We start from the raw sequence: 27,914 nt of genomic DNA on the forward strand, positions 1-27,914 counted from the left end.
CGCTGTCACTAAAAAAACTAGGGTTGATATACGATTACAATCGGGTTTTTGATCTCGGATGGAAGATGGCGCCAGTGCACTCGGCTTGCCGTCTCTCTCGTTTGTCTCAGTTTGTTGTACCTATGATACCTGTTCGTCTGACATTTGTACTGTTTGTATTTTATACAGTGTTACACTGGTATCATGTAGTCTCAGTGTTGACTTATGATCGTCAAGACTTATTTAATATTCAAAGCCGCATGGGAGATTTCCGTGGATTTTGTCCTGCTCTGCATTTTTGTTCTCAATCCTCGTCCAACCATCCTGTGGTTGAGTGCGCTCGCCGGCTACCTTGCTGCGTTCCTCCTCCAAGGAAGCGCCGCAGGAAGAGAGGTAGTCGTGGTGGTGTACGGGTGAGAATCAGACGGGCGATCGTTTCTTCCAGACAACCTACGATGGAGTTTCCCTCGGCTACTATAAGCTTGGAGGGCCTTCATTTGATGCGACGCTCATGGGATTATAGATATGCTTTTCATCTTCCTGTTTTCCCGGCCTTCACTCACTCATCTACCTACTCTGCTCCCCCGCGTTTACGGATTCGCCAGAGAGGAGTGAACTGTCAAAATCTACGTCAACTGGACTGGATTCATTGGGATTCGGCTTTGTCATCACACCCACCTATGAACATGGCCCTAGTCAATGCTAGGTCCATATGCAACAAAACTTTTATTCTAAATGACTTTTTCACCAGACGTAACTTGGATATTTTATTTCTGACGGAGACCTGGGCCGCCGTTGGTGAGTTGTCAGTCTTTGAGGAACTTTGTCCTTCAAACTGTTGCTTTATTAGTACTCCAAGATCTGCTGGTAGGGGTGGTGGTGTTGCTATGGTTTTTAAACAAACAGTTAAAATTAACACTGTTTCTGTTCGGAGCTACTCGTCGTTTGAGGTACAGTGTGTAACATTACAGTCTGCCTCCTTTGTGCTATTCTGTGCTCTTATTTACAGGCCACCTAATTCGGGCAGTGCTTTTGTAAATTATTTTTCAGATTTTTTAACTTATGTTGTTCCATTGTATGACTATATGTTATTATTAGGTGATTTTAATGTGCATGTTTGCTGCCCTGGGCGTCCCCTGGTTGCTGAGTTTTGTAATGTCCTGGACTCATTTGGTTTTATTCAACATATGAACCAACCAACACATGTCCTTGGTCATACTCTAGACCTTATTATGTCATCTGGGTTCTCTGTCGATAATGTATGTATTGAAGATCAATCCTTTTCTGATCATAAGCCCATTGTTTTTACGATTCCCGTTGTGAGCTCTGTTGCAGTGAATAGATCTGCAGGCTCTTATTATCGCTTCATAAACTCACTTACAGCCTCTCAGTTTAGTGAGAAATATTTAGCTCATGCAGTTGAAGGATTGATCTTGAATGCTAAGCCTTCCATCGGGCCTGACGATTTATTCTCTCTTTTTTATGCATCTTGTTCTGATATTTTAGATTCTATTGCCCCTTTTAAGATAAAACAACCAAAGCAAAAATCGTACTATTGGCTGGATAATGATACTCGCTGTCTCAGACAGGCGTGTCGTAAAGCAGAGAGGAAATGGAAGCATGATCGTTTAACTGTATCATTTGAGATTTTCAAGGAGTGTTTGGTTAAGTTTCAGAGTGCTGCTAAGTTAGCTAGATCTAAATATTTCTCTGATTTAATTGATAAACACTGTCATAGACCTAAGATTTTATTTTCTGCGATAAACTCTGTAATTAGTCCAAGGTGTCAATTTCGCGGGGAACCCTCGGCTGAACGTTGTGAGACATTTTTAACGTTTTTTGCTAATAAAGTGTTAGCTATTCGTTCATCTTTCACTTTACAGCTTCCAGATCAGTCTTCAAATTCGCTGTTAAGTCCGTTTTTCTTTTATAATTTTGCGCATGTCTCTTTAATGGAACTCTGTGAAGTGGTTAACAAGATGAAAACAACTACCTCCACAATTGATGTAATACCTTCTGATATTTTAAAAGCGGCTTTTCCTATAATTGGCCCCAGTGTCCAAGCGTTGATTAATTCGTCTTTGGACACTGGGATAGTTCCGAATAGTTTCAAGCATGCGGTTGTTCAGCCTTTGCTTAAGAAACAAGGTTTGGATGAGGGTTGCTTTCATAATTTTCGGCCTGTCTCTAAGTTATCATTTTTATCAAAACTTTTAGAAAAAGTTGTCCTGTCTCAATTGCACTCGTTTTTAAATGCTGCAAATTTACTAGAACCTTTTCAATCTGGTTTCACTGCCCATCATAGCACAGAGTCTGCATTGCTAAAAGTGTTCAACGACATTCTACTCGCAGTTGACGCCGGTAAAAATGCCGTTTTGATCCTACTTGATCTTACGGCTGCCTTTGATACTGTAGACCATAGCATTCTTATTTGGCGTTTGAAGCATTTCTTCGGTATCAAGGGTACGGCCTTACAGTGGTTTAGATCTTATTTTAACAACAGGTCTTTTTCTGTGGAGATGGGTACATTTTCTTCATCTTCTGCTCCTATTATTAGTGGAGTTCCGCAGGGCTCTATTTTGGGTCCCCTTCTTTTTAATTTGTATATGCGTCCATTGGGGGATATTATTAGGAAGCACAATGTATCATTTCATTTTTATGCAGACGATTCACAGCTGTACCTGCCGTTGAAAGCTGGTGATTCAATTCAACCTTTGTTGGAATGCATTGGGGACATTAAGAAATGGTTAGCGCTTAACTTTCTCCAAATTAATGAGGACAAAACGGAAACTATTGTTTTTGGTTCCCCAAAATTGAGGAGCAGTACTATTATGGAGCTAAGCAATTATTTTCCTTCTGTTTCCTCCCAGGTTAGGAACCTTGGTGTCATCATGGACTCAGAATTGTGCTTAACTAAACAAATAAATTCTGTTGTTAGGAATAGTTTTTATCAATTGCGGATTATTTCAAATATTAAATCGTTTCTGTCAGCACAAGACTTGGAGAAGGTTATTCATGCTTTTATTACCTCACGCTTAGATTATTGTAATTCTTTGTATCTGGGTCTTCCGCAGTCATCACTTGCTCGACTCCAGTTGGTACAAAATGCAGCTGCAAGGCTGCTGACCGGGACAAAGAAATTTGATCATGTCACCCCAATTTTAGCGTCCCTTCATTGGCTCCCGATCCATTTTAGAATTCAGTTTAAAATTTTGTTGTTTGTTTTTAAAGCTCTTAATAATCATGCTCCATTTTATATTACTGATCTTCTTACTCCTCTACCACCATCCAGATTAAGATCTGCAGACAAGGCTCTATTATCAATTCCCCGCTCCCGTTTAAAAACTAAGGCAGACAGAGCTTTTTCAGTTGCCGCCCCCCGTCTATGGAATCAATTGCCTTTGGACATCCGCCTTGCACCTTCCATTTGTACTTTTAAATCAAAATTGAAAACATATCTCTATTGCCTGGCGTTTGATACTTGATATCCTGTCTCAATGTTTTGTTTTTGTTTGGTTTTATGCTTCTGTGTTTTTATTTATTTATTTTACATTACTTTGTTCAGCACTTTGGATAGCTTCGCTATGGTTAAATGTGCTTTATAAATAAAATTTACTTACTTACTTACTTACTTAGGGTCCTAGAAATGCGGTCCTAGAAGTGGGGTCCTGAAAATGCAGCCTCCGGGACTGCAGGCAGATGCTACTCGACACGTGAGCAAAAGCGGCAATCTCATTGGTCGGATAGTTTTTGACGCGGTGCGTCAAATTAAAAAAATGAACCCGAGGCGTTTTTTAAAAAATGACGCTTTTACACGTGGCGTTTTTCGCGTCGGTGTGAACACTCACATTGACGCCCTTTGTTTAGTCACGAGGCGTTAAACGTCGGTGAATATCGCGCGCGAAATTCGTCCCGGTGTGAACAGGGCTTGAGCACAAGAGCTCTTCATCACAATGAACCACAACATTCAATAACAGAAAAAAACTCTAAATGTCCAACTGAACATTAAACATTAACATAGACTACCAACATATTAACATAATACCAGCACAATAATATCAGTTCAGAATTTTTTTTTTCTAATCAGTAGCGATCGTGTCTTTCTCTTCCACTTGATTTGTGTATAGCATATTTAAGCTAACAATGCAATGCATAATATCATATTACTTATATTAATAATATGACAATCTCTGCAGTCAATATTGATTAAATGGGAGGGGAAAATCCTGCCCATACCGCAGCTATGAAAAAAATGATAAAAGCATATATCACTGAAGTGGTATTCTGGAACTGTGAATAAATTGATTAAAACAGCAAAATAACAATAACAATAACATCTTCATTAAACAAAAAAAGAGATTCCCTTAGATGAAGTTTGATTAATACAGTAGCCTACTGGTAAAAAGTCTGGACCAATTACTATTTTTAATGTTTTTGAAAGATGTTTTTTATTATGCTACAAGCCTGCATTTATTTGATCAAAAATACAGAAAAAAAAAAAACAGGAATATTCAGCAAGGATGTGTTAAATATATAAAAAGTGATAGTGAAGACTTTTTTAAAACAACTTTTTAATAATAAAAAAAATCCTGAAAAAAGTATCACAGGTTATAAAATAAATATTAAGCAAAATTTCTAACATTCGATAATAAATCAGAATATTATAAAGTTTTCTGAAGGATCATGTGACACTAAATTCAGCTTTGCATCACAGAAATATATTTTAAAGTATAGGAAAATAGGAAAAGCATTATTTAAAATTTTAATAATATTTCACTATATATTATTTTTCTGTATTTTTGATCAAATAAATTCAGGCTTGATGAGCATAAGAGACTTCTTTCAAAAACATAAAAAATGGTAATGTGTCCAAACTTATGTAGCCTAATGTGTAAGTTAAAATATACAACATTTAAAATTAAATGTTTTATAAATTAAAAGGTTAGGAATCATATTTGTTTCAAGAGTTTTTTATTGGTGGTGGGGGGCCTCCAACATGAATATTGCCTAGGGTCTCCAAATGTCTAGAACCGGCCCTGCTGCTAAGTGAACATTACATTTTACTCATACCTTCAAGCAGAATACATCATCCTCCCAGCAGTGTTGTTTTTGGCAGCCCTTTTAGTCTTAGTCTAGTCTTAGTCTTTTGGACGAAAATGCTTTTTAGTTTTAGTCACATTTTAGTCACTTAAAAACGTAATAGTTTTAGTCAAGTTTTAGTCGACGAAAACAAAAAAAGGTTTTAGTCAAGTTTTAGTCGCCGAAAACGCAAAAAGGTTTTAATCAAGTTTGTCAATTTTAGGAAAAAAAAAAAAGTCTTTAAAAAATAGAGAAAATAAAATGCGGCTGTGTCAAAATTGGTATCGAAGTTCAAAAATAGAAAAGAATTAAAGTGCCACTTTGCAATCTGTTAAAAAAAAAGAAAAGAATAGAAATCCATTTGGCAAGACAGGTCTATTTATCCCTGCATTAGTGGCTGCAATGAGCCTGTTTTGAATTGCACAATTTCTCAAAAGTCATGCTCAATGTTCAGCTGAGATCTGTACTTTGTTTTCAGTGAAACTGAAACAGCTGAAAAGCCCATCTCACAGAGATATGATGTGGCAAAGGGAAGAAGAATGCACACAGCTCTCTGCCTTTAGCCTACTTAAAAACGTGATATATATATATATATATATATATACATTTTTAAATAGATAAAATAGACATAACATACTGTGTTGATATGGGATTAAATGATGGGTAGTGTATGGGCAGTGTATAAGAAATAAACTAATGATTCATTACTTTATTATTCCTTTGTTCCGATCAGAGCATGTGAGCGGAGAGTGCATTTCTGAATATTTCTCGGCTCGCTCATTCAGCTCAGGGTCGCGCGCTCAACACAGAATGGCCTGCTGGTTCGAGAATATGTGGAATAAGAGCTGCCTCCGACTAAAGTTTTTATTCTAGTCGACTAGTAGTTGTTCATTTAAGCCATAGTGGACAAATCGCCCCTTTATATTAATTTAATTACTTAAATAGGCTATACGGGATATTGAGCGTTATAGCCGCACGACCGCACGCATAAAGCTTGTCACAAAGAACCGGCAAAAGTAATGATTATGAATGTGTAAAAAAATAGCAAGGAGACATTTAATTGTTTATTAATAAACTGGTGGTTTCGGGTTTCGCTGCAAAGATGAATTTGATGATTCGGACTCGGCATGAACGAATAAAGATAAAAAGGCATAAAACGGAAAATTTCCTCCCGTTTGGAGGAGACCTGTCACGCCAGTGGGGTGCGCCCCACACTTTGAGAACCGCTGGATTATACTGAAACTGAAAGTATGTCCATAAATCATCTCGTCGTTTCCGACCACCAAGCCCGTTTATTGGTTTCGCCGCCATGGTCCTTCGAAGATGTGTGGCGAGTGACTAGCAGCCACAGGTGTGTTGTTGTGTGGAATCTGGTGCGCGCGCGGCATCGGTACCCAAAACAACCCAGATAGCAACATTGTTTCGGCCCAGATCCGGCCCACATCTGGCACTTGTGGGATGCGGATCTGGCCCACATGCAGCGTGGAATGACGGCCCTTGGGTGGCCCACTCCTGTTTGCCAGATCTGGGCCACAAGCAGGCCATAGCAATGCCACATGTCAGCCAAGAGCAAAGAAATAAACCAGAACTGGACTTTATCTAAACCACAAAACCTGTGTATATTAAATGTGGAGTCATCTCAAGCCTGTTCACTGAAGAATCACTGAAGGAAAGAAGAGAATAGAAAAAGAGGGGAGCAGAAACACAATAACTACAACTGACTTGAGACACAGTCTTAGATGAAATCAACTGAAGAGAAAAGAAGACATTACATCTGAAGATCTCAGCAGAGGAGGATTAAACAACTCCACAAACAGCATTACCAGCTTCACTTATTACTAACCAGACTGACTTTATTTCTGTCAGACTTCTACAGAAGTTTTTATTGAGAATAAACAGAGGGTTAACTCTATTATGTGTCATTTTAAGTCACCATAACAGTGATTAGTGTTTCCATTAGTTGGGCTCTTAACTCTTAATGTTTTGTAATTTTTTGGCCGTTGTGACAGTGTGTTTAGTCAAATACATTTGCAGCAGCAAAGAAAGCTTAAGTGAAATGAGATCATGTTATAATTGTTACCTGTTGATGGTTTTATAATCATCATGAAATAACTTGAATCACTGATGTCTTTGGAATCTAACAATTGTGTTGATCCATTAATACACAGCAAAATCCCCCAGTGTTAAATTAACACTGCTCAGTGTTTATATGAGTCCACACTCAGAGAGTGTTAAATGAACACTGAAGCAGGGCTAAAGTTAATGAGATAATTAAGTGATTAATGGAATGATAATTGAACATTATCGAAGACACCTGATGTTAACAAGCGGAATCACTGAAGGAGAAAATCGTAATTGTTATGTTACCATTATGGAGATCAGTATTTGCTTTAGTTGGGCTGTTGACCCTTTAAGCTATTAACTCTAGATTTTGTTTGGCTGCTGTACATGAGTTATAACAGCCAGATGAACAAAGAGAAAAGGTGGTATGATGGTGTTGGTTGTGTTTGAACATTATCATTATTTCACAATCATTTGACCTGAATCACTGAACTCATTTAGAGCCCAATTACGTTTACTTTATTGATTATAGCAGCACTTTCCTTGAAAAGCATAATATTTGTAACTTTTACAATGTAATCCAAATAATTTCTTAACTTAATCTCATACAAAACTTTTTTTTCTTTTTTTTTTACACAGACATCAAGAATCAGCCTGTGAATCTCAACAATGGTGACAATTATAAAGCATTTTGCAGTGTATTCTAGATTCCACCAATCAAATCTCATTCATGGCTCCCATCATGCATTGCTACATGAATAAATAATGTTCAGAGGTGATCTGTTTGTCACCACTGTTGAGATTCATACGCTAATTCTTGATGTCTGTATGTGCCTACCTGAAATATTTTTTAGAAGGTTTTTTTATTTTTTTTTTATTGATTTGATCATTTGGACTTAATTGAAAAGGCTAAAAATGCATACTGTACAAGGACAGTGCTGCTATAATCCATAAGGTAAATTTAACTCTGAAATTATGCGCCCAATGAGTTCAGTGATTCAGGCCAACTATTGATTATGTTAAAACACAACCAACACCATCATATCATCTTTTCTCTTTGTTCATCAGGCTGTTATAACTCAGGTACAACAGCCAAACAAAATATAAAGTTAATGAATTAAGGGTCAACAGCCCAACTAAAGCAAACACTGATCTCCATAATGGTAACATACCAATTACGATTTTCTCCTTCAGTGATTCTGCGTTAACATCAGGTGTCTTCAATAATGCTCAATTATCACTCAATTAACCACTTAACGATCTCATTGACTTTAGCACTGCTTCAGTGTTCATTTAACACTCTCTGAGTGTGGACTCATATAAACACTGAGCAGAGTTAATTTAAAACTGGGATTATGCTGTGTATTATTGGATCAACACAATTGTTAGATTCCAAAGACATCAGTGAATCAAGTTAATTCTTGATGATTATAAAACCATCAACAGGTAACAATTATAACATGATCTCATTTCACTTTAGCTTTCTTTGCTGCTGCTGCAAATGTGTTTGACTAAACACTGTCACAGCAGCCAAAAAAAGACAAAAGATAATTTAAGAGTTAAGACCCCAACTAATGGAAACTCTAATCACTGTTATGGTGACTTCAAATGAAACAGAGTTAAACCTCTGTTAATTCTCAATAAAAACTTCTGTAGAAGTCTGACAGAAATAAAGTCAGTCTGGTTAGTAATAAGTGAAGCTGGTAATGCTGTTTGTGGAGTTGTTTAATCCTCCTCTGCTGAGATCTTCAGATTTAATGTCTTCTTTTATCTTCAAGTGATTTCATCAAAGACTGTGTCTGAAGTCAGTTCTTGTTTTTCTGCTCGTCTCTTTTTCTGTTCTCTTCTTTCCTTCAGTGATTCTGCTTGTTAACAGGCTTATTAAGGCTACAATTACTTAATATTTAATATACACAGATTTTGTGGCTCAGATAAGGTCCAGTTCTGGTTTATTTCTTTGCTCTTGGCTGACATGTGGCATTGCTATGGCCTACTTGTGGCCCAGATCTGGCAAACAGGAGTGGGCCACCCAAGGGCCGTCATTCCACGCTGCATGTGGGCCAGATCCGCATCCCACAAGTGCCAGATGTGGGCCGGATCTGGGCCGAAACAATGTTGCTATCTGGGAATGATAGGAAGCGGCAGCATTGCTGATACTTTTTTAGCTCAAAACAGACAGATTTCACGCAAAATAGGCAGAAATGACATGCATTGCGAACGTCAGTCATTTTCGTTCCGTCTCGTCTTGTCAACGAAAACTCGAAAACGTCTCGTCATGTTTTAGTCACCTTAGAGCTATTTTTAGCTAGTCATCGTCGCGTTATCGTCATAAAAAAAAAGTGCGTCAACGAAATCATTTCGTTATCGTCATCGTTGACGAAAACAACATTGCCTCCCAGCTACCCTCCTTGTGTCTAAAATATGTTCCTTAAACACATGTGTCCATGCAATCTATAGTCTAACTCATGCATTTTAAACTTCATAAGATAATGCAACTGATTATGAATACTAATAAATAATAATAATGAAATTACACTCAACAAAATAAATTGTTAAAGGTGAACTAAGTAACTTTTTTACCTAAACCGAACAGCTTTGGAGTCATTGTAATGTTTATATTACTGATTTCGTGTTGAATGGTGGTCGTCTCGCACCCCCCTGGTGCCTGTGAGCCGCAAAACCACCCTTGCAACTTTGGGCCGGCGAACAAGGCCAGTGCTGCTATAATTAATAAAGTAAACCTAAACTGGGCTCTATATTAGTTTAGACTCGATGCTCTCTCACCCGATGCTCCAAAATTTGTTATGGGAGATTTTAACCACTGCCAGATACATAAGACATTGATAACATATGAGCAGTATATTACTTATGCAACAACCATGAACAACTCCATCATTGACTTATGCCTCGGCTCAGTGCCGGGTGCTTTTAAATCCATGCCCAAGCCTGCTTTTGGTGCATCTTACCATAATAGTGTCCTCCTGATACCTACTTATAAATCCATCTGTAAGCGACAGGAGAAGATTGTTAAGACGGTGAAATGCTGGACTGAAAATGGCATTGCCAGCTTACAAGCATGTTTTGAATGCACAGACTGGAATGTGTTTTATAGTTCCTGCCCTGATTTAAATGAACTTACACAAACTGTGTCTTCTTATATATCTTTCTGTAGACAGTAAAATTCCCTGCACTCAAAAAAATGATATGTTGGCTTTACTTAACTTTTTTATGTAAACAGGTTCCACCGGTTCCACATAACTATGTTTCGTTAAACAAACATAATATGTTCATGTAACTTCAACATCATGGAATTTGGACATTTTAAGCGACCCAATTAAACTCTGAGCTAATGAGTTAATTAAGTGAATAACTGAGTGATGACTGAGCATTATTGAAGACACCTGATGTTAACAAGCAGAATCTCTGAAGGAGAAAACCGGAATGTTTAAGTCACCATTATGGAGATAAGTGTGTGTTTTAGTTGGGCTCTTGACCATTAACTTATTAACTTTAGATTTTGTTTGTTTGCTGTACATGAGTTATAACAGCCAGATGAACAATAAACAAAGGTCATCTGATGGTGTTGGTTGTGTTTTAACATAATCATTATTTCACAATCATTTGACCTGAATCACTGAACTTATATTAAACCGAATCTGTTGGTTTCCCAATCTGACAGTTAAAGACAGGAATAGCCTGAACAATATTGTAAAAATCTGTTCTGAAAATTATTGGTGTGAAACGGAGAGACCTTAATGTCTTCTGTAACCAACAAATAGTTCGGAAGGCAGCGAGTATCTTAGCCTCTCCAGGACATGCTTTGTCAGGTGAATTTTCTCTGTTGCCTTCTGGGTGTCGTTATGAGCTTCCTGTGAGTAAGACGAACCGCCACTCTAAATCTTTTATCCCTTCTGCGATCAAACTTTTAAACTCTGTGTAGGGTTTTTTTTTTTTTTTTTTTTTTTTAAAGCGCACACATTGACTGTCTTTATGTGGTGAGAAATGTGTGTGATCTGTGTTATGTATTGTTGTATACATGCATGCTGCTCTTAACTAATTGCCCCTTGCGGGATTAATAAAGTTGCTAAAGTCTAAAGTTCAGTGATTCAGGACAAATGCTTGTGAAATAATGATTATGTTAAAACACAACCAACACCATCAGATCACCATGAAAAATGATGACTAGCTTAGTTTGGACTTTAGCATAATTAACAGCAGCAAACCAGCTACCGGCTGGTAATACGGTACTTGATTAAGTAACATGGTAACTGGTTGACCACCTAATGACCAGCTTGGACCAGCTAACAACCATCTTAGACCAGCTAATTACCAGATACCGTGTTCAAAAACATAGCTACCAGCTTTAGCTGTTTTTTCCAGCAGGGAATTACAAACCTGCCAGTCTATATTAAGACACTTGCTCAAATGAATTAAAAATATGAAAGTTACCACAGTTTCCAAGCTTTTTTTTGGCTAAACTTGAACCCTGTCAGGCTCATTGACTCCGGCTTATTAGTGATGCGTTTCTGAATATAAAGCACATTCTCCTCTGTAACAGAGCTCCCCATTACATAATCTTCCCTCAGCTCATCATGGCTAGTTCAGGCTGACTGGTTCCCAATTCCCAGTCAGCTACAAGACAGAGTACACGTGCATGAAGATTGTCAACCAAAATTTGGGAATATTTATAACAGGATAGAAGAAGCATGTGTAACCCTTGGTTAAGTATAAAAATACCCGACTACGCCACCTAGGTTCCGTCTCTACCCAGGAAAGTATAAAGTAATAAAAATAACCCAAAAAGAAAGTTAAACCAAAAAGAATTACAACAAAAGGAAGGACCCTGCTGGTTCGGTTTGCACTGAAGACAGAGACGTGACTTTCCAAAAATATACCAAATTTATTTATTTATCACAGGAAATAAAATAATTCACTTAAAAACATCAAGATAGATCTCAAATACAGCTTACCAATTAATACCGACAGGAACAAGATACCACACAGCAAAATCACCAGTGTTAAATTAACACTGCTCAGTGTTTATATGAGTCCACACTCAGAGAGTGTTCAATGAACACTGAAGCAGTGCTAAAGTTAATGAGATAATTAAGTAATTAATTGAGTGATAATTGAGCATTGTCGACGACACCTGATGTTAACAAGCAGAATCACTGAAGGAGAAAATCGTAATTGGTATGTTACCATTATGGAGATCAGTGTTTGCTTTAGTTGGGCTCTTGACCCTTACATCAATAACTTTAGTTCTTTGTTTGGCTGCTATACCTAAGTTTTACCTGCCTGATGAACAAAGAGAAAAGGTGATATGATGGTGTTGGTTGTGTTTTAACATAATCAATAGTTGGCCTGAATCACTGAACTCATTGAGAGCATAATTTCAGAGTTAAGTTTACCTTATGGATTATAGCAGCACTGTCATTTTAGAGTATGCATTTTTTTTAGCCTTTTCAATTAAATCCAAATGATCAAATCATTACAAAAAAAAAACACCTTGAAAAGTATTTCAGGTAGGCACATACAGACATCAAAAAGTAGCGTATGAATCTCAACAATGGTGACAAACAGATGACCTCTGAACATAAGCTCATTATTAATTCATGCAGCAATGCATGATGGGAGCCATGAATGAGATTTGATTGGTGGCATCCAGAATACACTGCAAAATGGTTTAGAATTGTCACCATTGTTGAGAGTCTGGTTCTTAATGTCTGTTTAAAAAAGAAAAAAAAGTTTTGTATGTGATTAAGTTTTAAGAAATTATTTGGATTACATTGTAAAAGTTGCAAATACTATGATTTTCAAGGACAGTGCTGCTATAATCAATAAAGTAAATGTAACTCAGAAATCGGGCTCTATTCAGGTCAAATGATTGTGAGATAATGATAATGTTAAAACACCACCAACACCATCAAATCACCTTTTCTCTTTGTTCATCTGGCTGTTATAACTGAGGTACAGCAGCCAAACAAAGAACTGAAGTTAAAGAATTAAGGATCAAGAGCCCAACTAAAGCAAACACTGATCTCCATAATGGTAACATACCAATTACGATTTTCTTCTTCAGTGATTCTGCTTGTTAACATCAGGTGTCTTCGATAATGCTCAATTATCACTCAATTAATCACTTAATTATCTCATTAACTTTAGCACTGCTTCAGTGTTCATTTAACTCTCTCTGAGTGTGGACTCATATAAACACTGAGCAGTGTTAATTTAACACTGGTGATTTTGCTGTGCACAATTTGACCACTTTAACAGAAGGGAAAAACACAGCAAATCAGAGTAAACACAACGTAAAACACGTGTCACACCAAATAAAGAGAATACCAAAAGAAAACAAATACACTCCCCCTTCTGTTAAGCCTCAATCACAGCCATGTTAAGCTTCTAGCCACCAGCGAATAGAACTGGCAAATAGATTTAATGAAAAGAAAATAATTACAACACTCAGTCACAGTAACATCATATTTCACTTCTCAATTAAGACTAATGTTAATATTGTTTGTGCTGCTTTACATGGACCAGGCTACCAGCCTATCAGGGTACTATAACTTAATAGCCCATCGAACATAAATTAGGCTCCGTCAGTCTTTCAACATTTCTTACGAGCAGCTCGTTGAAGAGCTCGATCGTTAGCGGTTCAAAACCGCAATATCCGCAGTCGTCAGATGCACTAAGACCATGAAACAGTGACAAAATAAATATAATAATAAAAAATACACAAAACAAAACAGCAGCTAGCGCTCTGGGCCGCACCTGCAATAGGAATACAATAAAAGCACAGTGCATCAATTACAAAATATTTCCCCCCTCAAAGAATGAGAAAACCCACAATAAAGTTTCTTACCTCATAGGTGAAATTTAGACTACAGTGAGCTTTATGCTACCTGCGCTCGCCATTTCACGCACACGTTCCTGATGACAAACACATATTTACCTCGTGATCTACTACGGCTAAGATAAAAAAAGAAATAAAATCGACGGACTCACCAGGGAAAGCCACTGGAAATAGAAACGGGTAACCCGTTACAACACAGAACGGAGAAGACTGACCATGCTACACTTACAGGCTTTTTATCACACCACTAAAAACATGACGCACCTCCATGATTGAGCCACAGGTGTGCTCAATATCAAGCCGTGGTTCAACACCAGTGGGCGGGTCTTCTCAATTAAAATACACAGAACCATTAAAAATGGAAAACTACTTCTGATAAGGCAAGAAAAGTAATTAAAAATACTTAACCTGTCACACATGCACACAAGGTAGTTATCTTCTCCTATTTTTTTATATTTTAGGTATAGCTTTGGAGGCAATAATACATGTAGATCACCATGACCATTTGTTCTTCTAGCTGTTAAAACTCAGTAACAGCAGCCTAACAAATTCTAAAGATAATGTTTTAAGGGTCAAGAGCCCAACTAAAGCAAACACTGATCTCCATAACGGTGACTTAAAATTATGGTTTTCTCCTTCAGTGATTCTGCTTGTTAACATCAGGTGTCTTCAATAATGCTCAATCAACTACCAAAACAAGACATTATGTAACAAGGCAGAATTTTGTTGAATTGAAGTGCTTTACTGACATTGCGTGGATAAGAATAAATTTGATTAGACTAACACAATACAAACATTTTGATTCAATTAGTTGTAAAGAAGTTACATTGACATATTACAATCATGTTGAATCTACAAATGTATATTGTGTCCATATAAAACATTCAAAGTAGTTCAAGTTTACTTGATTTGATTAGATGCATAATGGGTGCTACGATTAAATCACGTTCATTTAACAATTTATTTTTTTGAGTGTATTCAAAGATGAAATTTTAGTATTCATTGCTAGTTTAGAGTCAGACCCGATCAAACCACTGATACAGTGTACATACTGGAATAAAACACTACACATGCTGCATAGACACTTTTTTCATATAAAATGTTGAGGAAACTAAATGTCAGATTGTTACTTTAAAATTAGTTTATGACCCAGGATTCAAGCGGAACCTGTAAATGTTAGAAACGGCAATTTCTAGTCCAAGAAAATGGAATTAAATAAAGTCTTTACAAAAATATGTACATTGTTGGACTGGTATGTGTATCTAACGTGTTTACTTCCAATTTACATGTTTGTCTTTTTCTTGTCTCAGACGCATTGATATTTAAATAATCCTATAAATGCATTTAAAAAAATAATTGTGGATCAAAATCATGCTCCGAATTAGCACAAAAAAAGAAAGAAAAAAAGTCTCAAGCTGCACTTCTGGTTACATTTTATAATAAAACATGTTTTTCAGAAACTTGTTAATTTCCTAATATATTTTCATAACATCTAATCTCTCTACAGACGCCTGCTACAACTACACTGAGCTGAATGATACATGGAGATTTTTCAATAATACACACACCTACTCCTCCTACTCCTCCTACAAGTGTGACCAGTCTGTCTCCTGGAGCGGCTGGTATCGTCTCTTCATTAACAACACTAGCGCTCATATCCCAGAAACGTGTGTTCCTAAGTACAGCTGTGGCACTGATGTCCCACTGTGGATCCGTGGTGGACACCCAACAGTAACAGATGGAGTCGTCACTCGAGATGTCTGCGGTCACTATGACAATTACTGCTGCTATTTCGAGTCTTTTCCCATTAAAGTCAAAGCCTGTCCAGGAGATTATTATGTCTATGAGCTGGTCAGTCCAACTCTCTGTTCTTTAGCATACTGTGCAGGTAATTATATTCACATGAGCTCTTTCTACACATTCATGATATTTGTGTTTGTGTTGATTAATCCGAATTCATCCAAACTCTCAGACACTGGCAGCATTAACACCAGCCCTACAACTGTCACACCAGTGACCATCTCACCTGGTAATGTAACACACTGTGTCTCTATTGGCTTATTTTCTGAAAGTTTTCTACTGTATGTAGGCTACAGATCAGGGCTGCGTTTCCCAAAAGTATCGTAAGCCTGAGGTGATCGTAGAACAACCGACACAATCTCTATGATCAACTTATAGGCTTACGATGCTTTTATGAAACGCCGCTCTGTACATTGGATAGATGTGTGCTTGTGTTAGAAGAATACAATATTTACTCTACCAGTAAAATACATTGTGTAAAAAACAAATAAAAACAAACTGTAAAAAAAAAAAAAAAAAAAAAAAAAAACTTTTCCTGTGGTTGCCAGTATTTTACCATAAAAAAAATACAGTAGCAAAATATTGTTGCATCCAATTAATTTATGTTAATCGATTGCTACAATGGAGTTTTTAGGGTTTGACGTATTATTTTATGTGTTACTTGTGTGTCAGCATTCTTTAAAATAAATATTTTTTAATAAACCGCTTGTCATTAATTTTTTATTAATATATGCTGTGGTAAATTTGAACATGGATTTTTATTCTTATTCTGCATGTATTCACAGACATTTCATGCAGGGTTAGGTTATGAATATTTGCCTCAAAAGTATTTTTATAGAAATGTATGAAACCTGTAGACTGTTCTCAGGTGTGTCTGTCATTCACTGTACAGTAGTTCAGTTCATCAGCATCTCTCTTTCATCCCTCATTCATCCCTCATTCATCTCTCATTCATCTCTCATTCATCCCTCATTCATCTCTCATTCATCTCTCATTCATCCCTCATTCATCTCTCATTCATCTCTCATTCATCCCTCATTCATCTCTCATTCATCCCTCATTCATCTCTCATTCATCTCTCATTCATCCCTCATTCATCTCTCATTCATCTCTCATTCATCCCTCATTCATCCCTCATTCATCTCTCATTCATCTCTCATTCATCTCTCATTCATCTCTCATTCATCTCTCATTCATCTCTCATTCATCCCTCATTCATCTCTCATTCATCCCTCATTCATCTCTCATTCATCTCTCATTCATCCCTCATTCATCTCTCATTCATCTCTCATTCATCCCTCATTCATCCCTCATTCATCCCTCATTCATCTCTCTTTCATCCCTCATTCATCCCTCATTCATCCCTCATTCATCTCATTCATCCCTCACTGTAAAAAAAATTCCTAATTTTACAGAAAATAAGTGTGATTTTTTTGACGATCATTTTCTTACATTTTAAATTGTACTCAAAACACTGTAAAATTACAAATAATATCTGTCAAATAAAAATTCAGCTGTTATTTTAGGTATTGTGACATTAATGACAAATTGCAGTAATTCACATTTTTTATACAGGAAATTGATTGTATTTTTCATACAGTATTTTTTCTGTTTTCTTAAATTACATAAAATTGTATGTAAAATTACAAATATAATCTGTAATTAAACAGTAACAAAACAGTTAAATTATAAAACGGTCAAATGACTAGCAGCCCCCAAAAAACTGTAACATTAAAGTAAAAAATCCTAAATTAAATAAACTGAAAAACACTGTGATAATTCAGGATATACCTGTAAAATAACAATCATATACCTTCAGTGGAAAAAAAAAATCTTAAAAAAAGGGTCAAATGACTGGCATCTACGGCTGCCAAACAAAAACCATACAATTAAAGTAAAATCTTCTAATTCAAATAAAACAAAAACACACTGTTATTTGACAGGTATTTCCTGCATTATTATGATCATATACCTTCATTGTAAAAAAATCGTAAAAAAAGGTCAAATGACTGGCAGCTACGGCTGCCAAACAAAAAACATATAATTAAAGTAAAATATCCTAATTTGAATAAAGTGTAAAAAACTTTAATAGAAATGTGATGTCACCATGATTGAGATCAGTGTTTGCTTTAGTTGGGCTCATGACTCTTGAGTTTCAACATTACTTTTTCTCTGGCTGCTTTAACTGTGTTTTGATGCATATTTATTATGGCAATAATTGCAAGAGACAATATTATATGATCTTGGTCATTTATTGATGATTTTATAGTCATCATATGAAGATGAGATTCATTGATTTGACAGTCAAATCTCTATTGGCTGTGAATACATTATATATAGATAGACTTTAGTGTTATACAAAGGCAGTTATTATCATACTTTTTTTCACATGATTTGTTGAAATATTGTGGGATCAGTATTAATGCAATCTCAAATTAAAAAAATTATATATTCTACCTACATTTTTTGGAGTTGGTTTATTTTGTTAGGAGTATAGAGACATCAAGAATCAACATATGAATCTCAACAATGGTGACAATCAACAAAGCCTTTTTGTGACTTTATAATAGGTCAGAATTTTTTTTTTTCATTGTCACCATTGATGAGATTCATACGCTAATTCTTGATGGCTGAGTGAGTCTGTATGATCCTGTCAAAACAATTTTTGCATAATGTCTTCATAAAATCTTATATCAAAACATTGTAGGATCTTCTATAGCAATACTGGCATTCTAAATTAACAATTAACATTTTACAACTTATTCAGTCATTAAAAAGTCCAATCAGGTGGTATCAATACAGCAGACAACTGCTTGATGAATATTATCACTATTAAGTGATCAACATCATCTGATCTGAGTTTCTCTCGATTTCCTACAATAACAAATATGCATCAAAGACATGCACAGTTAAGAGAAAAACTAATGTTAACATATGAAGGGTCAAGAGCCCAACTAAAGCCAACACCGACCTCTATCATGGTGACATCAAACTTTATTATTTTCAATAAAATATCAACTTCTAAACCTCTGTTATTTCTCAATAGGAATGTTAGTATGAAAGAAGTCTGGCTTGTAATAAGTGAAGATGCTGAGATCTTGAGAGATCTGTTAGTGTTTAATGTTCTGCTGGGATGTAAAGTGTTTCTGAATGGTGTGTTTTGTGTGTCACCATTGTGTTGAAGAGTAGAGCCTGAGCTTCAGTCCAGGATGAGCAGAGAAACACTGATGAAATCCCGTGTGTTGCTTTATTTAACAGACAGGAACTGTGTAGTTGCTGATGACATATAATCAGCAAATCATGCGTGTAGTTTATAACAAGATATTTACTTTTTACAGTGAATATGTTTTTTAGTAAAAATTCAGTATATATATATATATGAAAGAACTGTGTTTCTGTTAAAAAGCTTAATGAAGATTTCTGCAATAGTATTTATTATTTAAATTAGGATATTTTACATTCATTTTATGGTTTTTGTATGGCAGCCATTGCTGACAGTCATTTTACCTTTTTTTCACAGTGAAGGTATTTGATCATAATAATTCAGGAAATAACTGTAAAATAACAGTGTTTTTCTGTAAAACATTTAAGGACAAAATTTGGAAAAGGTTTTTGCACTCAATTTAAATTAGGATATTTTACTTTATTTTTAAGGTTTTTGTTTGGCAGCCGTAGCTGCCAGTCATTGATCGTTTTTTTACGATTTTATTTTTTTACAGTGCTCATTCATCCCTCATTCATCTCTCATTCATCCCTCATTCATCTCTCATTCATCCCTCATTCATCTCTCTTTCATCCCTCATTCATCTCTCATTCATTCCTCATTCATCCCTCATTCATCTCTCATTCATCCCTCATTCATCCCTCAATAATCAGTCTGTGAATCTCAACAATGGTGACAATAATAATGCATGTTGCAGTGGCTACCACCAATCACAACTCATTAATGGCTCCCATCATGCATTGCGGTATGAATAAATTATGATCTGAATTGTCTATGTAATTTACTTTTCCTAATTGCATATTCTGCTTGTCAACCATTGTTGAGATGCATTGATTGAATCTTGACGTTTGTGTGTGCCTAATAGAAAGATTTTTTTAAAAACAACTTTTTAAGAATACCTTTACCTTATATCTAAAATTCTGGATATTTATGCAGAATCACAGTTATTCTGTAACCAACAGCATAAATCACAAACATAAAGATCAAATGATGATTGTCATAATTTAACCAACACCATTAGATCACTTTTTTTCTTTGTTCATCTGGCAGGTATAACTCAGATACAACACCCAAACAAAATCTAAAGTTAATAATATAAGGGTCAAGAGCCCAACTAAAGCAAACAATGATCGCCATAACGGTGGCTTACAATTTGAGATTTTCTCCTTCTTTAGATGCTCAATCATCACTCAATTAATCACTTAAATATCTCATTAACTTTAACACTCTTGAGCAGGGGTGCCCAATCCTGCTCCTGGCGATCGACTGTCCTGCACAGTTCATCTCCAACCCTAATCAAACACACCTGAAGCAACCAATTAAGGTCTTCAGAGCACGTCAGGATCACTTGAAAATTAAAGGCAGGTGTGTTTGATTAGGGTTGGAGATGAACTGTGCAGGACAGTCGATCGCCAGGAGCAGGATTGGGCACCCCTGCTCTTGAGTGTGGACTCATATATACTCCCAGGAGTGTTAATTTAACACTGGAGTTTTTGCTGTGTACAAAGAGCCGTAGTTAACTGACAAGCTGAGCCATATCGCATTAAATATCGCTGGCGATACGTCCACGATATTAGTGTGATATGGCTCAGCTTGTCAGTTAACTACGGCTCTTTGTAGTAAATGCCGCTCCATCTGAAAGCAGGTGAAGGCGATTTACTACTAATCAAGGAACCGGCTTTACTGACGAGATGCGCATAACAATATCATGCGATTTATCGCCCAGCCCTAACTCAGAGTCTATCCTAACGAGCTGAGGATCTGAATCAGGTGTGTTAAATAAGGGAGACATACACAATACGCAGGGCAGTGGGTCGCGAGGACTGGAGTTGAGAACCACTGGGCTAATCTCTGTGTGTGCCTCAGGGCTGGGCGGTATATCGCACGATATTGTTATGCGCATCTCGTCAGTAAAGCCGGTTCCTTGATTAGTAGTAAATCGCCTTCACCTGCTTTCAGATGGAGCGGCAATTACTACAAAGAGCCGTAGTTCACTGACAAGCTGAGCCATATCACATTAATATCGCGGACGTATCGCCAGCGATATTTAATGCGATATGGCTCAGCTTGTCAGTTAACTACGGCTCTTTGTACACAGCAAAAACTCCAGTGTTAAATGAACACACCTGGGAGTGTATATGAGTCCACACTCAAGAGTGTTAAAGTTAATGAGATATTTAAGTGATTAATTGAGTGATGATTGAGCATTATTGAAGACAACTGAAGCAGAATCACTGAAGAAGAAAACCGGAATTTCAGGTCACCATTATGGAGATGAGTGTTTGCTTTAGTTGGGCTCTTGACCCTTAGATTATTAACTTTAGATTTTTTTCAGCTGTTGTATCCGAGTTATACCTACAAGATGAACAAAGAAAAACAATGATCTAATGGTATTGTTTATATTATTATATTCAGCATTTGAGCTAATTGTTTGTGATTTATGCTATTGGTTACAGTTTAACTGAGATTCTGCATACATATCCAGAATTTGTAATATAATATAAAGGATTTCTTAAAAAAAAAAAAAAAATTTTACTTTAGGCACACACAGATATCAAGATTCAGTCAATGCATCTCAACAATGGTGATGAGCAGAATATTCAATTAGGAAAAGTAAATTACATAGACAATTCAGATCATAATTTATTCATACCGCAATGCATGATGGGAGCCATTAATGAGTTGTGATTAGTGGTAGCCACTGCAACATGCATTATTATTGTCACCATTGTTGAGATTCACAGACTGATTATTGATGTGTTTCTAAATAATTTTATTTGAAAGTGTTTTGATCAGAACAATGTTTATTAGATATTTTGGATTTAAAAAAAATACTGATAATCATATGCTGTAGGATCACAAAGCTGTTGCTAACAAGTTAAACCAGATAATCTCAATAAGTTTCATTTTTCAGATCACAGCATGATTATGTACAAACCATGACTGTCATAATATAACCAACACCATTACATCACTTTTTTTTTTTTTGCTGGGTCTCATTCATCCCTCATTCATCCCTCATTCATCCCTCATTCATCCCTCATTCATCTCTCATTCATCTCTCATTCATCCCTCATTCATCCCTCATTCATCTCTCATTCATCCCTCATTCATCCCTCATTCATCCCTCATTCATCTCAGTCATCCCTCATTCATCTCTCATTCATCCCTCATTCATCTCTCATTCATCTCTCATTCATCTCTCATTCATCTCTCATTCATCTCTCATTCATCCCTCATTCATCCCTCATTCATCTCTCATTCATCCCTCATTCATCTCTCATTTATCCCTCATTCATCTCAGTCATCCCTCATTCATCTCTCATTCATCCCTCATTCATCTCTCATTCATCTCTCATTCATCTCTCATTCATCTCTCATTCATCTCTCATTCATCCCTCATTCATCTCTCATTCATCCCTCATTCATCTCTCATTTATCCCTCATTCATCTCAGTCATCCCTCATTCATCCCTCATTCATCTCTCATTCATCCCTCATTCATCTCTCATTCATCTCTCATTCATCCCTCATTCATCTCTCATTCATCTCTCATTCATCTCTCATTCATCCCTCATTCATCTCTCATTCAGCTCTCATTCATCTCTCATTCATCTCTCATTCATCTCTCATTCATCCCTCATTCATCCCTCATTCATCTTTCATTCATCTTTCATTCATCTCTCATTCATCCCTCATTCATCTCTCATTCATCTCTCATTCATCCCTCATTCATCTCTCATTCATCTTTCATTCATCTCTCATTCATCCCTCATTCATCTCTCATTCATCTCTCATTCATCCCTCATTCATCCCTCATTCATCTCTCATTCATCCCTCATTTATCCCTCATTCATCCCTCATTCATCTGTACGGATGACACATGAGTTAAGCATGGCCTGTGATTGGTCGAATTAAAGAAACACATCTAATTGGAAAAACAACCCAAACTATTTACACACAAATTCAGGGCGATTTACAAATATGTGACAATTTGCAATTGCAAGAAATTTTGAATAAAAAAATAAAATAAAAATGACAAAAAACGTTTTGCATTTGAAAATTGTATTTTGTGAATATATTTATATCAAGAATATAACTTCTTACTGGTGTTTTGATAATATATTTAATATTATAAATTATATATATTATAAATGTATGTATAATACAGTATATATAATGTGTTTTCATGAACATATTTATATTGAGACTATGATTTAACATTGGTGTATTCATAAGTTTATCTCTCTACAGACCCCTGCTACAACTACATTGTGCTGGACGATCCATGGAGATCCATCAGTAATACACACGCTTCAGTCAAAAAGTGTGACACGTCTGTCTCCTGGAGCGGCTGGTATCGTCTCTTCATTAACAACACTAGCGCTCATATCCCAGAAACGTGTGTTGCTAAGTACAGCTGTGGCACTGATGTCCCACTGTGGATCCGTGGTGGACACCCAACAGTAACAGATGGAGTCGTCACTCGAGATGTCTGCGGTAACTGGGACAATTACTGCTGCTATTTCGGGTCTTTTCCCATCAAAGTCAAAGCCTGTCCAGGAGATTATTATGTCTATGAGCTGCTCAGACCAACTCTCTGTTCTTTAGCATACTGTGCAGGTAATTATATTCACATGAGCTCTTTCTACACATTCATGATATTTGTGTTTGTGTTGATTAATCATTATTCATCCAAACTTTCAGACACTGGCAGCATTAACACCAGCCCTACAGCTGTCACACCAGTGACCATCTCACCTGGTAATGTAACACACTGTGTCTCTATTGGCTTATTTTCTCTCATTCATCCCTCATTCATCCCTCATTTATCTCTCATTCATCCCTCATTCATCCCTCATTCATCTCTCATTCATCCCTCATTCATCTCTCATTCATCTCTCATTCATCTCTCATTCATCCCTCATTCATCTTCATCCCTCATTCATCCCTCATTCATCTCTCATTCATCTCTCATTCATCCCTCATTCATCCCTCATTCATCTCTCATTCATCTCTCATTCATCCACCATTCATCTCTCATTCATCCCTCATTCATCTCTCATTCATCCCTCATTCATCTCTCATTCATCCCTCATTCATCTCTCATTCATCCCTCATTCATCTCTCATTCATCCCTCAATCATCTCTCATTCATCTCTCATTCATCCCTCATTCATCTCTCATTCATCCCTCATTCATCTCTCATTCATCGCTCATTCATCCCTCATTCATCCCTCATTCATCTCTCATTCATCTCTCATTCATCCACCATTCATCTCTCATTCATCCCTCATTCATCTCTCATTCATCCCTCATTCATCCCTCATTCATCTCTCATTCATCCCTCATTCATCTCTCATTCATCCCTCATTCATCTCTCATTCATCCCTCAATCATCTCTCATTCATCTCTCATTCATCCCTCAATCATCTCTCATTCATCCCTCATTCATCTTCATCCCTCATTCATCCCTCATTCATCTCTCATTCATCTCTCATTCATCCCTCATTCATCCCTCATTCATCTCTCATTCATCTCTCATTCATCCCTCATTCATCTCTCATTCATCTCTCATTCATCTCTCATTCATCCCTCATTCATCTCATTCATCTCTCATTCATCTCTCATTCATCCCTCATTCATCTCTCATTCTTCCCTCATTCATTCCTCATTCATCTCTCATTCATCCCTCATTCATCCCTCATTCATCTCTCATTCATCCCTCATTCATCCCTCATTCATCTCTCATTCATCTCTCTTTCATCCATAATTCATCTCTCATTCATCACTCATTCATTTCTCATTCATCCCTCATTCATCCCTCATTCATCCTTCATTCATCCCTCATTCATCCTTCATTCATCTCTCTTTCATCCATCATTCATCCCTCATTCATCCTTCATTCATCCCTCATTCATCTCTCATTCATCTCTCATTCATCCATCATTCATCCCTCATTCATCTCTCATTCATCTCTCATTCATCACTCATTCATCTCTCATTCATCCCTCATTCATCTTTCATTCATCCATCATTCATCTCTCATTCATCTCTCATTCATCCCTCATTCATCCCTCATTCATCTCTCATTCATCCCTCATTCATCTCTCATTCATCCCTCATTCATCCCTCATTCATCTCTCATTCATCCCTCATTCATCTCTCATTCATCTCTTTTTCATCTCTCATTCATCTCTCATTCATCCCTCATTCATCTGTCATTCATCTCTCATTCATCTCTCATTCATCCCTCGTTCATCTCTCATTCATCCCTCATTCATCTCTCATTCATCTCTCATTCATCTCTCATTCATCCCTCATTCATCTCTCATTCATCCCTCATTCATCTCTCATTCATCTCTCATTCATCCCTCATTCATCCCTCATTCATCTCTCAATCCCCCCTTATTCATCTCTCATTCATCCTTCATTCATCCCTCATTCATCTCTCATTCATCCCTCATTCATCTCTCATTCATCTCTCATTCATCATTCATCTCTCATTCATCCCTCATTCATCTCTCATTCATCCCTCATTCATCCCTCATTCATCCCTCATTCATCTCTCATTCATCCCTGATTCATCTCTCATTCATCATTCATCCCTCTTTCATCCCTCATTCATCCCTCATTCATCTCTCATTCATCTCTCATTCATCCCTCATTCATCATTCATCCCTCATTCATCCCTCATTCATCCCTCATTCATCTCTCATTCATCTCTCATTCATCTCTCATTCATCCCTCATTCATCCCTCATTCTTTTCTCATTCATCCCTCATTCATTCCTCATTCATCTCTCATTCATCCCTCATTCATCTCTCATTCATCTCTCATTCATCCCTGATTCATCTCTCATTCATCATTCATCCCTCTCTCATTCATCATTCATCCCTCTTTCATCCCTCATTCATCCCTCATTCATCTCTCATTCATCTCTCATTCATCCCTCATTCATCATTCATCCCTCATTCATCCCTCATTCATCCCTCATTCATCTCTCATTCATCTCTCATTCATCCCTCATTCATCTCTCATTCATCTCTCATTCATCCCTCATTCATCCCTCATTCATCTCTCATTCATCCCTCATTCATCCCTCATTCATCCCTCATTCATCCCTCATTCATCTCTCATTCATCCCTCATTCATCTCTCATTCATCTCTCATTCATCTCTCATTCATCCCTCATTCATCTCTCATTCATCCCTCATTCATCTCTCATTCATCCCTCATTCATCTCTCATTCATCCCTCATTCATCTGTCATTCATCTCTCATTCATCTCTCATTCATCCCTCATTCATCCCTCATTCATCTGTCATTCATCTCTCATTCATCTCTCATTCATCCCTCATTCATCTCTCATTCATCTCTCATTCATCCCTGATTCATCTCTCATTCATCATTCATCCCTCATTCATCTCTCATTCATCCCTCATTCATCCCTCATTCATCCCTCATTCATCCCTCATTCATCTCTCATTCATCCCTGATTCATCTCTCATTCATCCCTCATTCATCCCTCATTCATCTCTCATTCATCTCTCATTCATCCCTGATTCATCTCTCATTCATCATTCATCCCTCATTCATCCCTCATTCATCTCTCATTCATCTCTCATTCATCTCTCATTCATCTCTCATTCATCTCTCATTCATCCCTCATTCATCTCTCATTCATCTCTCATTCATCTCTCATTCATCCCTCATTCATCCCTCATTCATCTCTCATTCATCCCTCTTTCATCCCTCATTCATCTCTCATTCATCCCTCATTCATCCCTCATTCATCTCTCATTCATCTCTCATTCATCCCTCATTCATCCCTCATTCATCTCTCATTCATCCCTCATTCATCCCTCATTCATCTCTCATTCATCTCTCATTCATCTCTCATTCATCATTCATCCCTCATTCATCTCTCATTCATCTCTCATTCATCTCTCATTCATCTCTCATTCATCTCTCATTCATCCCTCATTCATCCCTCATTCATCTCTCATTCATCCCTCATTCATCCCTCATTCATCCCTCATTCATCCCTCATTCATCTCTCATTCATCCCTCATTCATCCCTCATTCATCCCTCATTCATCCCTCATTCATCTCTCATTCATCCCTCATTCATCCCTCATTCATCCCTCATTCATCCCTCATTCATCCCTCATTCATCCCTCATTCATCTCTCATTCATCCCTCATTCATCCCTCATTCATCTCTCATTCATCCCTCATTCATCCCTCATTCATCTCTCATTCATCTCTCATTCATCCCTCATTCATCCCTCATTCATCTCTCATTCATCCCTCATTCATCCCTCATTCATCTCTCATTCATCTCTCATTCATCTCTCATTCATCATTCATCCCTCATTCATCCCTCATTCATCTCTCATTCATCTCTCATTCATCTCTCATTCATCTCTCATTCATCCCTGATTCATCTCTCATTCATCATTCATCCCTCATTCATCCCTCATTCATCTCTCATTCATCTCTCATTCATCTCTCATTCATCTCTCATTCATCTCTCATTCATCCCTCATTCATCTCTCATTCATCTCTCATTCATCTCTCATTCATCCCTCATTCATCCCTCATTCATCTCTCATTCATCCCTCATTCATCCCTCATTCATCTCTCATTCATCCCTCATTCATCCCTCATTCATCCCTCATTCATCCCTCATTCATCTCTCATTCATCTCTCATTCATCTCTCATTCATCCCTCATTCATCCCTCATTCATCTCTCATTCATCCCTCATTCATCCCTCATTCATCTCTCATTCATCCCTCATTCATCCCTCATTCATCTCTCATTCATCTCTCATTCATCCCTCATTCATCCCTCATTCATCTCTCATTCATCCCTCATTCATCCCTCATTCATCTCTCATTCATCTCTCATTCAT

At 37.0% G+C, this 27,914-nt stretch overlaps 1 protein-coding gene across 1 annotated transcript in view; it reads left to right on the forward strand.

Moving 5' to 3' along the window:
* Positions 1–239: 239 nt before the first annotated feature.
* Positions 240–27,914, forward strand: part of LOC130105943 (uncharacterized) — a 29,765-nt gene continuing 2,090 nt past the window's right edge. Inside the window, exons 1-5 of the mRNA XM_056272131.1 lie at positions 240–372; positions 15,483–15,863; positions 15,948–16,004; positions 23,252–23,620; positions 23,705–23,766. Of these exons, the coding sequence (XP_056128106.1) occupies positions 240–372; positions 15,483–15,863; positions 15,948–16,004; positions 23,252–23,620; positions 23,705–23,766 (1,002 nt within the window). The remainder of the gene's footprint in view (positions 373–15,482; positions 15,864–15,947; positions 16,005–23,251; positions 23,621–23,704; positions 23,767–27,914) is intronic.

The sequence above is a fragment of the Rhinichthys klamathensis genome, unplaced genomic scaffold (assembly GCF_029890125.1).
Source record: "Rhinichthys klamathensis goyatoka isolate OS25496 unplaced genomic scaffold, OSU_Roscu_1.1 h1tg000330l_1, whole genome shotgun sequence".
Taxonomy (NCBI): domain Eukaryota; kingdom Metazoa; phylum Chordata; class Actinopteri; order Cypriniformes; family Leuciscidae; genus Rhinichthys; species Rhinichthys klamathensis.